The 15,259-nt window shown below is 38.9% G+C and overlaps 1 protein-coding gene across 7 annotated transcripts in view; it reads left to right on the top strand.

The window, feature by feature from the left end:
• Positions 1 to 15,259, top strand: part of trio (trio Rho guanine nucleotide exchange factor) — a 142,843-nt gene that overhangs the window by 125,176 nt on the left and 2,408 nt on the right. For 5 of the 7 annotated variants that reach the window (XM_074094949.1, XM_074094978.1, XM_074094971.1 and 2 more), the window contains 3 exons: positions 6,237 to 6,441; positions 13,175 to 13,936; positions 14,941 to 15,219. In XM_074094949.1, the coding sequence (XP_073951050.1) occupies positions 6,237 to 6,441; positions 13,175 to 13,936; positions 14,941 to 15,219 (1,246 nt within the window). Of the gene's footprint in view, positions 1 to 6,236; positions 6,442 to 12,879; positions 13,937 to 14,940; positions 15,220 to 15,259 lie in introns of those variants that run through there. The other 2 variants (XR_012451900.1, XM_074094987.1) reach the window with 2 other exon arrangements.

Here is a 15,259-nt window from a genome sequence, read left to right on the forward strand (position 1 = left end):
GACATGAAACTGAAGAGATTAAGTCCCTACTCGCGCCTATTACAACTATCGACGTAGAAAGATCGTTCAATTCGTTGAAAGGGATGTTTAAAGAAAGACGCCGTAGCTTAACTGTTCCAAATATACATGAGTTAAAATAAAATTGTATCATTGCTTGTATACAATTCGCAGAGACGTAGTTTGTTTATCTCTGCTCTTTCTCAAAACAATATCCGATTGAATGTGACACGGACAGTTGTTAGCATCTATTGACATCGACAACTAGCTCGTTTTTTTATATATTATTTTACTTGGCCCTTTCACTTGGTTTCAGCCGCCATGTGTAATTTACGAGACGTATCTGATATTTTCAAAAAAAATATTTTAATTTAATTATGCCATTTTATGGCAAGATATTCAAATGAGTATCATGAAATTATCTATATTTTAAGAAAATAAGATAAAAAGAGTAGTAAAAAAAAGGGATCAATGCTAACTAAAATACACAATTAGCGTATAGCCCAGGGGTTTTCAAACCTTTTAATCATTGACTTTCATTACAATTTTTTTTGTCGCCCTTAGAAAAGAAAATAGAAGTGTATTTTATGTATAGTTCTTAGATAATCGTGTCGTGATCGAGCGTACAGGTCGATTCACAAGAGCTGGCACAAGTGAATTGAGTGAATGAAAATGTCTGTGGGCATTAAAAAAATAATTAGATACAGATTAATTCAATGAGTAATAATCATGTTATAAGAAGTATTATGTACAGTCGAGGGCAAAAATACCTATACAGCCATAGCGTCAAATATATGAGTAAATCGACCTTATGTTTAGTGTTATAAAGGTGTATATAATATTAATGCCTTTGACTGTGACCTGTTTACAAATTAGTATGAGGCCCCTGTATGAGAATGGCACTCGGGCACTACAACTACTACAAGTGACATTACTTTCGTTCATTTCATTCGTGCCAGCTCTTGTGAATCGCCCCTTGCCCTTGGGCGGCGCGACGCACAGTTCGGAAACCCCAGATAGTCCATAAAGCCACACGGCTATACTTAGTTTATTATAGCATTAGACAGAAGGTAAGCGATCTTGACGTGTCTTTTTATTGAAAAACACATTGAAAAATAAGTCACAGCAAATATGTAACAATTAGTAAGGACAATATGATCATTTACATGTTTTTGGTATCATAAGTAATAGTTACTGTTTTTTTAAACGTTCTTCAATAAAAAGACTTCAACCTTTTTCTAATGATAAAAAAAATAAAGTATAGATAACAATATCTCTAAGTATGTAAAAAGACTAAAACGCACAATACCCAGTGTCGACCATAGAGCTGAAAAACCTGAAAAAGTCCAAATCGTATAATGTCACAGTACCTATATAATGTAACTTATTGCTTATTCCATGACGGACACAGAATTGGCCGATTCTTTTATGATTTGCTTTTTGCTCATAAAATACGGTACCTGGGCTAACTGCTTTCAAAAGATTTAACAATATGCTATCAGTTTTTTTAACATTATGCTATACAGAATAATTGTAATTTTGGTGTTCTAGTGGACTTTGTTTTTCTTGTTCAAAATGCAAACAGGTTGCCTCATGTTTCGGTTCAAGGTCAATTTGCGTCAATGAACATTTTGCTGAAGTTATTGATTGCTTGCTGCGGTTATATCGATGTGAATTATTTGGACGGTGGTAAACATTAACGGATACTTATTTCAAATAAAGGATCTTATAGATTATTATTTGTTTCGATGTAATATTTGTGTTTGCTTTAGCTGCAAGTAACTAGAATACTATAAATATTATAATAATAAGTATTTGTCCACATTAGGTTAATTACTACACTGGAATTGATAATTAGATGTAATGTTAATTTATAATTTTAAGATATTCGTAGCATTTCGCCCTAGCTTTTATTATTATAGAGTGTTACCCTTCAGGAATATTGGAAAATGTACCAATTATTGGGCGCTTTTCGTCGCTTTTTGCTCAGTACGCGTTTCTTCCGCTGTCAAAGGGTTATACTGAGCTGAGTGATATAGCGACGCTTGCCGCGCAAGGACGGACTTATTAATTAATTACTAAAATATTCTGGAACTTTGTGACCAGAATTGAAAAAAAAAAATACTATTCTAAAAGAACTAATAATAACAGATAAATTCAAACTTGTCAATAACATTTGATTGATTTTGTAAAAATTATTTAAAGTGTGTATTATCTTATTGAATTACACCCTGACTGCAAAGTAAGCATCAGGTGTCAGGGGCAACCCATAAATTACTTGACGCCAATTTAGGCGTTTAAGACCCCTCTCCCGTTTATTACGGTTTTTGCTTAGACCACCGCCTTTTTTCATGCCTAAAAATGCGTAACGTAATTTATAGATGACCCAGTATTTATTAATTACATATTTTAGCGATCTAGAGATCATTTCAATGCGATAATGAAATTTGCCGCGGTGAACCGTCGGTGTTTTTTTACTGAAATTTAATTTTATTGAATTTGAATTTTTATTCCACTTTATTGTGCTCTTGTAGTGTAATTGAAACTAAGATAATGCACAATGGTGCAAATAATAAAAGCAATGATTTAACTATATGAAAATGCCAATGGGAAACAACAACATCACGGCTTTCATCTTATACTTAAGAGCTAACGTTAATCTCCGCGTTATTTGACGCGTATTGGAATTGAATTTGCTTATAAGTAATACACCTTAAGTTATTTATAAATGGAGTTTTAAAAAATTAAAATTGTATAACGAAATTTAAATGTCGAAGAACAATTAGAACTAAGCGTAATTCGATGACATGATGTTGAATTTGTTTACTTAACTCATTCTGATTTATCCACATATTTGTAAGATTTGTCAATCAATGCTGTAACTAATTAAATTTTTATTAAAAAATAATCCAATGGGGTATTTGGGGTTGTTGCTAATTTTTAAAATAGCAGATGTTTAAATTCATGTTTGTTCAACCGGGTAAAATTTACTACGTGCGTATTGCGTGCGTGGGTATTTACTGCGTGCGTTACTTGTTTACAACATAAGTGTTTTGAAGGCATTTTGCAGTGTCGCGTGTATTTAATGCAATAACTAATATCTTTTAAATACTATTAGGTATTTGTTTTTTTAGAGTTGAAATAGGAATTGAAGAAGACTGGAAATAAGAGCATGGGCTAAAGGGAAAACATACATATGTGGAAAAGGAATCGGACAGTAGTGGAATGTCGTTCTAACTACATAATATTTCTACTTTACTCGTATAGAGCGTGGTAGATTCAGAGGTAGCTAAACTATCACTGGTAAAAAAAATTGAAATTCATTTTTTTATCGCGACGATTTAGCAGCAAACCTACTTTATTCAATATTTGAACGTTAATTCCCTGTTTCACCAGTATCTGTTAAATTTAATGTATTATACGTGATGGATATCTGTCATGCCGGCTCTGTACAAAATAAACTGAGACGGCATCATAGACATCTGTCGTATAATTTAACAGGAACTTAACAGAGAATGGCGAAACAAGGGGTAATTCTATTATTATAATTGTACATCTAGTCAAACACAATTCGACTTGAGTCGTTTGTCAATATTTTCCACAGTATCCAGTATCATATCATCCATATTTTAACTGTTCAGTAACGATAACAATGGAGAAAAATGTAGACAAATCATATCCAAACAAACTTTGTTTCATATCGTGCTGGTGGCGCTGATCAGTGCCAGTAATGAATGGCAGTCGATCATCAATACATAACTGCATGTTTTCATACTGTACAAGCACCGGCAATAATATACGAAATGACAGAGCACTTAGTGCATCTATCCATTTAGCCGTTGTTAGAGCGTATCAGTTTCATATGAGTGGTTTGTCCTATCTGATGTTATTGCTGGAACATCACTAATTTGTCTTTAATCACTATGCGAACAGCTATTTATCGAAGGAAATCTGTATCAATCAATCTAAAAATACTGTAAAATAAATAACTAGGTAGGTAGGGATATTAAACTAGGTAATAAATTTTATTTATTTTCCCTAACGTAAAAAAATATATATATAGCCAGAACGACAAATCCAGTTCTGTGCTGGCTCACTCTGTCGCGTGATACTTACGGTTAGCTGATTGTTAGTGTATATCCTAGCTCACTGAGCTTGCATTACTTATTTCAATAAAACCAGAACGCTAATAATACGATTGCTGGTTAAATAATATTTGTGTCCGGTTTAGGGGCCAAATTCATTTGCGTTTCGTTCTACAATAGATAGGTTTCTTACAATTAAATCTAAATTCGTATTTCTGAGCAGTTAGGCATAAGTCAATGTAACTCCCCTAATCCTTATTCATAAAATGTTACAGACTTAGCTAAGTTTTGTCTGTCTGGTAAAGGGAAATGTCAAAATGAGACACGATGAAGACTAACTAATGTTAAGTTAATAGAATAATTAGGAAACGCTTATGAATAAGGGGGAATATGTACATTATCCTCGATATCACTTATAACTTATATCATTCCATACTAAATATTTTGCTTTTGGTGTGAGTAGATACTTAATAAAAAAATATAACAATTTACAGTAAAATTGCTTGGAGTTTGCCTCTCGACCGATTTTGTCACTAGTTGAATTACCGGGAGTTCTTAAACTTCTAAGTACCTCGTTCAGATTTCGTGCACCACACTTTACACCACGCTCCGAACGGCACCTATAATGATTGATTATGTAACGACATAATTAAATATCATGCGGTGAAATCAAGTCGTGCCAAAAAAAAATGTGGCCTGGTTACAATTACATAACATCTGATTTTGTATAAAAGTTTGACAAAAAAGTGTTAAACTCCAAGCAATTGCGCTAACAAGTACGCTTACCTGTGTAACTTATTTGAATTTGTTGTAGTTTATTTAGTATATTTCGGCAAGGAATCTCGGGAATTTTCGGCCAGTTGGTTGGGCTCCCGGTGTTCTAGTTCTCTGGCACGTGAAGTCACGGGCGGAAGGGGTTCAAATCCTGTCCGGCAATTCGAAAATATTTTCGTTTTTGTAATAATCTAAATTTCGTTTTGCCAGCGTATTGCTAATAAAACACAAATAATGCTAGAAATAAAGAAGAGGAAGACGTAGGAATCTTGACTTCTGATAGTTGTGATAAATGACACCACAGGCCACTGTATGCAAGCGATTACGATTTTCGGCTGGTTGGTTGGATTCCAGGTGATCTAGTTGATAATTGTATGTCGCCAAAGGTTTTAATTCCTGTCCGACAATCCGAAAATAATTTTCGTTATAAAAACTTACAGCATACTTATTTAATATTTATAAAGAAATCAGTTCTGTGTGTGCTCCTCAATAGTTCCGTTATCTATATCTTTGGTTTCTTATAAATAAAAGGTTGCTTTTATTAGTAGGCTTTAGTTAAGATGTGTAGTTGCAACGGAGGAAGCCCGCGGAGGCGGAGGCGGCCGCGGCCGCGGCTGCGGCGTTGGCTTCTTTACTTAAGGAAAATATATGAATTGACACTAGTTTAAAGCTACTTATCGATCTCTAGTATTTTCTCTACTAAAATGACGTGAAGTTGTGCTAACGTGCAATATATATTTTGATTACGAGTCAATGGAACTGTATATTATCCTTTCTGAAAGACAAACTTCTCGGCCAACGTGGACGAGTTTTTTTTAATAACATTTTGACAAATGACACTTGGCTGCTGTAGTTTTGGAAGTGTCGTGTGTGTATATATATTTGCCTTTAATATCCTAACGTATGTATATACCTACCACTAACAACAATCATTGTATTACTGAAATATAAATGTTACTTGAGTAACCAATAAATGTGAATAAAAACTGCTTGTGGTTTACTGCTTTTAGTCCCGCATGCTTATTTTTAATGTTTAGTTGTTTATTTATTTTTGATTATTTTGGGGCCCAGCTTAACGCTTATTGCTTTATTTAGGTACCCACTCACATAAGACCACCTATATCGGACAGTAACACTAATTCCATTATAATTTGAGAATACAAATGACAATGTATTTAAAATGTAATCTACGTTAGCGTGAGTGGAATATCACTAAAGTTTTGGCCTATGTTTGGCAAATTTAAATTGCATCAAGACCTCCACAATTCCATCTAAGAGAAATTCAGTTCAGGAAATATATTGTGGTAGAAACAGAGCTGGCGTGCCCGATCACTTTTTGTTAATTTTTGTTTTTAATTATACCTATTCCCGTCCCGATAGCGTGGGTGAGGGTCGATGCGGTCTGCGTAAGACGGAGAGCGTGCCGCCTTCCCTGGGTTCCCTATTCGAGGCGCGAGGGCGCACGCAGCGCGCACACGCGAAAGCAAACACCATCAACCTGCCGCCGAGCTCGGCCCGCGCCGACGACGCCCGCAAGCCCGCGCCCGCCTCGACGCTCAGCCCTACCTCGCCCACGCAGCCCAATGTGAGTATACGGTTTAAACAACGTGTCACCTACCTGTGATGACCAAATAAATTATATAACCTTATCCTTACTAATATTATGAATACGAAAGTAACTCTTAACTGTCGGTTACCTCTTCACGCTTAAACCGCTGAACCGATTTAGATTAAAGTTACGGTGATAGTTTGAGACCCTGAGAAGAACATAAGATAGTTTTTGCCCCGGAAAATTACATAGCTCTCGCCACGAAATAGCGATAAGTAAACGAATTCTTCACACACGGATTCGCGGACCAAGCCCAAGCCCTCTTGTTCTGAGAGGAGGCCTGTGCCCAGCAGTGGGACGTATATAGGCAGGGATGATGATGATGATGATCTCATTTTTCGTGTAGTATTTTATCCTAGACGCATTTCGCCGCGATCGATGTTTGCTTGGGACTCTAATTTGACGCGTTAATTGATGTTTGCACTAAAATACACTAATACACTCTCGAGGTGAAATGCGACTAAAAATTATAGCGACGAAAAAATAAACGATTGTGACACAACGCTATCGTTAAATATACGATCGAGGTGAAATGCGATTCGTTGAATCTCTACAAGGAATTTATGCTTTTGAGGTAAAGAGTAAAGAACTAACAAATGAAAACGTCACACACAAGATGATTCAAGACTATTTTTTGTAGAATTTCTTGGACTAGTTATAGAGTAATGACGAGGTTTGAATCATGAAGCTAAGTGAAACGTTAAGTGTTGCCCGCAGCATGGTTTGCGTCCCGGAAGAACTTATTACTTTCCCACACTAAGAAGAATCTTAGGGCAGAGGTTAAAGTATAGTCTTATAATAGTCGAACAAAATGTTAACTTAATTGACTCTATCACGGGCGTATGAACGATCTATACTCCAACTAGGATACTCTAGGATACTCAACTGTAGGAGTAAGAATAATGATCCTTCTTTGTGGTATACCTAGAAATCGTGTTTGAAAACACCGACTGGCTACTACTTTGCCTACAGCAATGAAGGGTTAAACGAGTTCTTCTACTGCAAAAAGTGCTACACTACGCTACGTGTATGTCAGCATCAGTTGTAGGTTTAAAATAGCCTCAACAGCGCTACTTCATAGACGCACGTATAAAGAATAGGAGAGGGTAAATGGTTTTTTCTAAGCTTCTAGGAGCACTCCTCTTTGATGTAGTTCTCTATAGGCAAAGGCATTTCGTGGAATAAGAACTCAGGATGGTGCACAAAAACTTTAATTATAATTAGGTAGGTACCTACAGTTATCTGGCATAAAGTAATACGTGCTGCCCCCTGGGATGTACGATGCAGTCGTTTAGACTCGCTCCGGGTATGAATCCGGGGGTAAGGTACGCTGAGCCTTAGAGGTGTTGTGGCGTCAACATAAGCTAGGGTAAAAAAAACATTTGTCCATTTTAAAATATCCACATACTTACCTAAATGTGTACTATCTATATAACTTTCACTGTATTTAATAAATATACTATTTGGCAATGGAGCTAGGACCGCAATTTTTTAATCAGAGTATGTTCACCGCTGTTCTATCTACAGTAAATTCCAGCGGGGCCTGAGGTTTAAACGACGCACTGAAATACTTTTTGTTGCAGTTTATTTATATATATACATGTATAAATATGTTAAGTCTTATTTATTATTGCATAGTTGCATGTATAATGTTTCTAAATGGCCTAAGACTTTACTGTGTTGTGTTCCTAGTTTAAATCGCTAATCAAAAGTGTGTAGGGATCAAATAAATAAACTAGCAAAATATGGTCTTGAATAAGCCACCAATGCGTTTTTAATAAAGCTTAAAGCATTTTGATGTAGTTTTAGAATACTCTTTAAGACCGGTTTTCGGCACAAAATTCAGGATCTTTGTTTTTGAATTTGTTCTGTACTCATGGAAAATGCTACTTGCTCTCATTTTGATCTTCAAAACGCACTATATTGTGCTACAAATCTTTCACGCTGCTAATCTAGAATCAATATGAGACTATCAGCCAGTTAAAAAATAAATCTCCGAGTGTTCGTTTTAGTTCGTGTGAATTTTAATTTAAATATTTGAAATGTCATGTACTCGTAATATTTGACAACACAAAAAATACAGGAAGCAGAAGTTATTTATGCGGACTAATTGTGACTAGCTACGACCTTTTTTATGTGCGAAAATGATTACTTCGTTGTTATATATGTGTATTTGTGGTATATTTTTAATGCCCCCCTATATTTTCCTATATTTAAAATATACTCCAATATTACAATTTCACGTTCCTGCTGTTACAATGTCTGATATCTGACAATATGCTTTTGTGAAACTTTTGCTCTGATTTAAATTATAAACTGAAAATAATTTAAATACCGCTCCGTGTAACTTGTTTCCATTTAAATTTTTATTGTATCAATAATGGTTCAATCCAGTAAAATCGTACAATTGTTTCATAGCTAATATTACTATTAAACATTGTTATTAACAATATTGGGAGGGTGCGAAGTACTAGGTGGGGGTAATGAAATATATCGCAGCGCTTATAGCGGCCAAAAGAAGACATAATCTAGGCTCTGTCATCTGTCATACTCATATATGAATCTGTCATTAACAAAGCAATTTGTATAGACTTTAACTACCTCATTTTAGTAATAGATGTTTGTGTTATGATGCGAGCTTGAATTATTGAACACTGTCCCTGCTTTGTTCTTAATTCCTCTACATCTCGGACATGTTCAGCAACAATTTTCCTTATGAAAAGGTTTGTGGTTGAAATTTTATATTGAGTGATACTCACAAAACCGGTTTTCAAAATTATACTCATTTTGATCTGAAAACGATATTTTATTTATTACTAGCGATATAAGAACAATTATACAATTTATTATTATTCAAAGAAGTAAAAGTACCTACAACTAAACATCAAGTAAACAAACCCTGACATAACGAAAATAAAACACACTTTTTGAATAAATTTTACTTACCTCTTTTAACTTTAATGACCAAAAAATGAATTCACAACCTTTTGTCCACCCAAATCACGGTATCGTAGTTATTTATTTATTTATCATATGGCGATTACACACTGGTTAATACATTTTTCAAAAAATTATCTCATGTAATTGATATTATAACTTAAATTAAAAATTACAATTTCGCGGAAGATACAACTTCGCATCACTTGTTAGGTGTTCAAAGTCCTCAGCCGGTCCGTCGTATTTAGTGATGGGGCACTCGAATACAATGTGGTGTATGGTTTTTTTCGGATCCCCACACTCGCACGCTGCCGACTCACACCATCCCCACTTGTGCCAGAGGTATGCGCAGTTACCGAATTTGTTTCTGGGGCGATTTAGTCTGCACCATGTCTGTCGGCTTTCACTAAACCCTTTGGGCCTCTCCCGGGTGTCAAGTTGAAAAATGAAACTGCTTGCACCATCCCGATGTGATAACCATTCCTTCATCCAAGCATTGTTGTCCCTCCATGTGGTGTCGCGCGTGTGGAAGGATTTAGCCGGCGGGTTCCGGGATTTGAGTCGACTGCTGCATAGTCTATTCAGGTCCACGTGGATAGGAAGCAGACCATTTTCTGAGATTTTTGTAAGCTCGCGCGCCAGGCATTTCTGCCTGCGTATGTCTGGCGGTGCAATGTTGCTGAGAGCCGGGAGTCAGTACGTAGGTGTAGGCAAGATGCAGCCGGAGATAGTTCTCATGGTGTGATTGAGTTCAACGTCCACTCTTGCCACGTGTGCGCTGTTCATCCATACGGGTGCACAGTATTCTGCCGTTGAGTAGACGAGGGCCATAGCAGTAGTCTTTAGACAAGTGGCGCTGGCACCCCAGGATGTTCCAGTTAACTTCTGGACTATGTTGTTCGTAGTCTTTAGTTTGCCCGATAGCTTGTCAAGGTGGTTCTTATACGTCAAGCTTCTATCGAGAGTCACACCTAAGTATTTTGGGCAGAAGTTATGACGTAGGGTCGCGCCTCTAAACCTCACCTTCAGTTGCTTATTTGCCAGTCTGTTTGAAAGGTGGAAACAGCAGACCTCTGTTTTATTAGCATTAGGGCATAGCCGCCAGCGCTGGAAATACTCGTCCATTGCCTCCAGATCCCTCTCTCTTAGGTATCGCAGTAATTTTGTAGTATAAATTAATACGTTATAGGTTTGATTTTTGTCACAATGTCGCGATGAAATTTCAAAACGTCAGAGCATCAGAGCCAAAAAAGTTGCGGACGCTAGGTGGCGCTGATGTCGTGCACAGAGCCAATAGCGCTGACGCCATATTGTTAAAAAAAGATCTAGAAAAAGCAAATTAAAACAGTGCTTTTCACGATCACTGAACACTTTATCACGAAACAAACAATAAGAATCCAATGACTGCGTTGTTCCCGCCGTGTGACACCCTTTACCGGCCCGGATAATACTGACATGGAAATACCGACCCGATTTTTCTTGTACACGCCGCCATGCCGGGAATGAAATTCAGACATTATATTCTAAAAAGTCGTATCGTATTATGAAACACATATATTAATACGACCTGTTTTCGCAATGTGTTACATTGTTGTCGTGTTTTGCGAGCCATCTGCTTTTGCGAGTCAGCTGTTAAATTTACATTAGGCAGTTTTGGGCACTGGATTTAGGTTATCTATGGCCACATTTTCGAGCAGTTTCGTGAAAATGTATTTAGCGGAGAGTTTAAGTCTCATATCTTGCTACTGTAGGCCTGTACTTGAATAAACCATGTATTGTAATCAGTAATCATTTACCAATGCGTTTATAAGACGACAAACATTATCCATAGCTTTCCTGTGACTTATTTATGACATATAGCATTATAAGATGCAATTCTCACGAGCAATTTGCTTGTTGGATATATATATTGATGCCTGCGTATATATGTAAAAGTATATGAGTTGAAGTAGGCGCAAACAAACAAGCGAACCAAGCTAGTGCATGTGATAAGTTTAAATAGAATAAAAAATAGTACAATAATAAAGTAAACAAACAAACTTACAAATTGATGCAGTCAGCAGCAAAAGCTTAAAAGCGATTGCGGTGCAGTCTGAAGTGTAGATTTTTGAGCTCCTACACCGGTTGTCCACAACTGCTGCTGCATGTACAGTGAAGTATCAATAGTAGATTGATAACCAAGGGTGGAAAGTGACCCATTTCACCTGAGTTATTTCTGGCGCTCGAACGAAGTGAGAGCGCCAATAGTTCGAGGGGAAATGGGTAATTTCACCCGAGTTAGACACTACTTTTCATTTCGACTGTGAGAAAAGTAAAATAGTACAAAAAAATGAAAATATCATTAAATTGAATTTCAGTATTCAGTAAATTGAATTTACTGTTACCCAACCTCCAACGGTACCTTTTCAACCTGGCCACTTGCCTCGGCCTAGTATAAAAAAAAATCGAGTTGGTCACGACCAAGGAGCTTATATACCTACAAAACTGGAGGTTGAACACCGAACGAAGAAGGTTGACCTTTATTACTTATTGATATATTCCATCTCTTTCTTTCACATTTCACGAATGACATCCATCTCTTTCTTAACCTAACTAAAGAAAGAAATGGAATATGTTCGTGAAGTAATAAAGATCAAATTTCTTGTTTTGTGTATAAGCTTCTTGGTCACGACGACGTGCATCTAGATGGCCATGCCGAAACGTAAAAAAAAAATGTCATTGACGTAACTCAACTATCTTCGACTCCGTGGCTAATCGAAAAATTAAAAAAAAAAAAATACTTTCCACCCTAGAGATGAAAACGCAATTTTCCACCCGACTATCTACCCATGAAAATTAACTTTCCGAACAGGAGAGATGTAAAAACATATGCATCCTTAGACACTTGAGCAATTTATTTTCCACATACTAATGGATGCATATCTTCACTACTTTGAAAAAAGCTGGTGTCTCTAAATCGATGATCATTCCGAGTGAACTTAATGAACATTGTTTTAAGGGTCAAATTTGTTGACGTATTGATTTGAGATACGACATTATTTCAAAGCAGTGACGATGTCTATTTTATTTTTAAAGCCATGTCTCCATTACAAGGGGCAAACCATCGAGCATTGGCTCGTGCTACTGACTCTTGTCTGCCTCGAGTGACAGCGCGAATTTTTGAGCTGCCGCGCGTTATGGAGACGCGGCTGCATAATCTATTAATCAATTTTATTTTATTTATTTTATTTTATTAGGTAGTAAAATTCAAGCGACTGTTCTCGCTTAATCCACTTAACGTAGGTTTTGTGTTGAATCTTTGTTTTTCTGTTTTTCTTTTTACATTGTTATGTTTGGAGCCAAATTACATTCGCCAGTACTTTTTTTTATTACAATTTAATTGAATAAATATTTGACTCCACTCATTATTTCACTAGCACATTCTTTCTTTTTGCATGATTTCTTTTATAACGCTTTCATGTATTTCTTCTGTTGTAGGTATGATATACAAGGGAATGCATTTCATTTATAGACTGTGATAGCGGGTCCATTGAACAACACGAAAGACTGCATAGAAAGTGATTTGATTTACCTACCCGCCAAAGACTATTTAAGTTAAATCTATCAATTGTAAATAGCGTAGTAGAAATATTGAAGCTAAAGTGAATAACAGACAACTCTAATATTGGTGTGGGACAGCAGGGTGAGCATGCATGTGTCGCTTGTGACGTAGTTTGTCGCTTACGGCAGTGTCGTCGGTCTGACAGAAAGATCATGTGTGCATCGGTAACAGGGCCTATCGAAGCGGGCGTGGGGGCTGAAGCTGCGACGCGGTGGCGCGGGCGGCGAGCCTGGCGCCGAGGGCGTGGTGACCGAGCTGCGAGCGCCTGAGCTGACCGAGTCCGCCGGCGACGTGGTGGTGTCGCCCGGCGCGTCCGCCACGCTGGCCTGTCGCGCCGCCGCCACGCGCGCCACCGCCTCTTGGCGCAAGACCGCGCCCGACACCCGCGCTCTCCGCCACGGGGGACGGTTTGCGATCGCTTTCGCGCCGGATGGCCTCGCTACCCTCACTATTCATGCGTGCCGCGCCTCTGACGCGGGCGTTTACTGCTGCCTCGTCAGCAACGAGTTAGGTGGAGTCCAGAGTTCGGCGCGGCTGACTGTGGGGTCGGGCGGCGTGCCGGGCGTTCCGGCGGTGCGCGCGCACCCGGGCGGCGGCCTGGTGGTGCAGTGGGACGAGGCGGCGCCCGCGCACCTGGAGTATTGCCGCGTGGGCGAAGGCGAGTGGCGGCGCGCGACGGAGACGCCCGCCGCCGTGCACACGGTAGCGCTGGAGGAGCTGCCGGCGGGCCAGTACAGCTTCCGGCTCGTGTGCGCGCGCAGCGGCGCGGCCGGCGGCGTGTCGGCGCCCGCCAGCTGCGGCGGCGGCGGCGGCTGGCAGCGCGAGCAGTTCGCGCGCCGCTACGCCGTCGAGGAGGAGATCGGCCGCGGCCGCACGGCGCGCGTGCTGGCTGCCCGAGACACCGGAACTGGCCAACGTGTCGCATTGAAACAGGTACATACATATTTAAATACTAGCGCCCCGCCCCGGCTCCACACGGGTACAATTTTCAAAATAATCCTCCTTTAGACAGTCGAGTAAAGACACAGTCTCAAAGACACTTCTTCCTATCCCTATCTTTAATTTTTCCTTTCCTGTTTAGGTTAGCTCGAAAAGATCCCGTTTAGGGATAAGTTCGCCTTTGTACTCTTTTGTTTTGTTGTTTTCTTTTTGTATTATTTTTGTGTTTTATGTACAATAAAGTATTTACATATATACGTACATACACTTCACGCTCAATTTTCAGCTCCTTTTTTCAAAAACTATACCCGCGCGACGCCGGGACGTGTCGATGTATAGTAAATTGTATCTCAAGCAATGTTCATTAGATTGATATTTTTAAATTCGTAATATCTTTCGAATGGAATAATTCAAAAGTAATCTACAGGTATTGATACCGACTTGAATATAAAATGATTTATTTGGATTAGGATTAATGCAAAAGTATGGATAACGTGGTCTAATTTTAGTCGGCATTTCTATCAACTTTTAAAACGTAAAAAAGTAGTTATATTGGCATAAGTACAAACAATAGTTGGGCGTATGGTATCGCGAAGTTTTTTGTAGACATTGATAATTGTATTCTGTAACATCGTAGAACATTTTTTCGTTCTATCATGAATAATTTCCGCAGCGCATGCGATGAAAGATATTTTATGGCAACTTTTTTTACGCTTCGATTTACTTTATTGAAGTTTTAGTACGGAACTCTAATATTTTCTTGTAATAAATATAGCTTATGGCACTTTGAAATAATTTAACATTGTAATGGTGAAAGAATTTTTGCAATAGGTTCATTGCTTTTTGAGTTCATTCATAACAAACATCCAAATCTTTCCTCTTTATTATATTAGTATAGATTAAAAAAGCTTTCGGATGCGTCGGACGGGATTTATCCCGCAACCAATATGTATAATAGCAAGTGTTACCTTGTGACGTGACGTTGTTGCGTTGTGCAGGTGGTGGGCGGGCGCGGCGCGGACGCGCGGCGCGAGTACCGGCTGCTGTGCCGCGGCGCGCACGGCGCGGTGGTGCGCGCGCTGGCGCTGTTCGCGGAGGTGCCGGCGCGCGGCGCGCACACGCTGGTGCTGGAGCTAGTGGGCGGCGGCGCGCTGCTGGAGTGGGCTGCCGCGCAGCCGCAGCTCTACACGCAGCGGCTCGTGGCGCAGCACGCGCGCCAGCTGCTCGCCGCGCTCGACTGGCTGCACGCCAACAACGTCGCGCATCTCGACGTCAGGGTACGCACGCCACCCACCCCTCACATCAAACGTTTCACGA

The sequence above is a fragment of the Choristoneura fumiferana genome, chromosome Z, assembly GCF_025370935.1.
Source record: "Choristoneura fumiferana chromosome Z, NRCan_CFum_1, whole genome shotgun sequence".
NCBI classification, from domain to species: Eukaryota; Metazoa; Arthropoda; class Insecta; order Lepidoptera; family Tortricidae; genus Choristoneura; species Choristoneura fumiferana.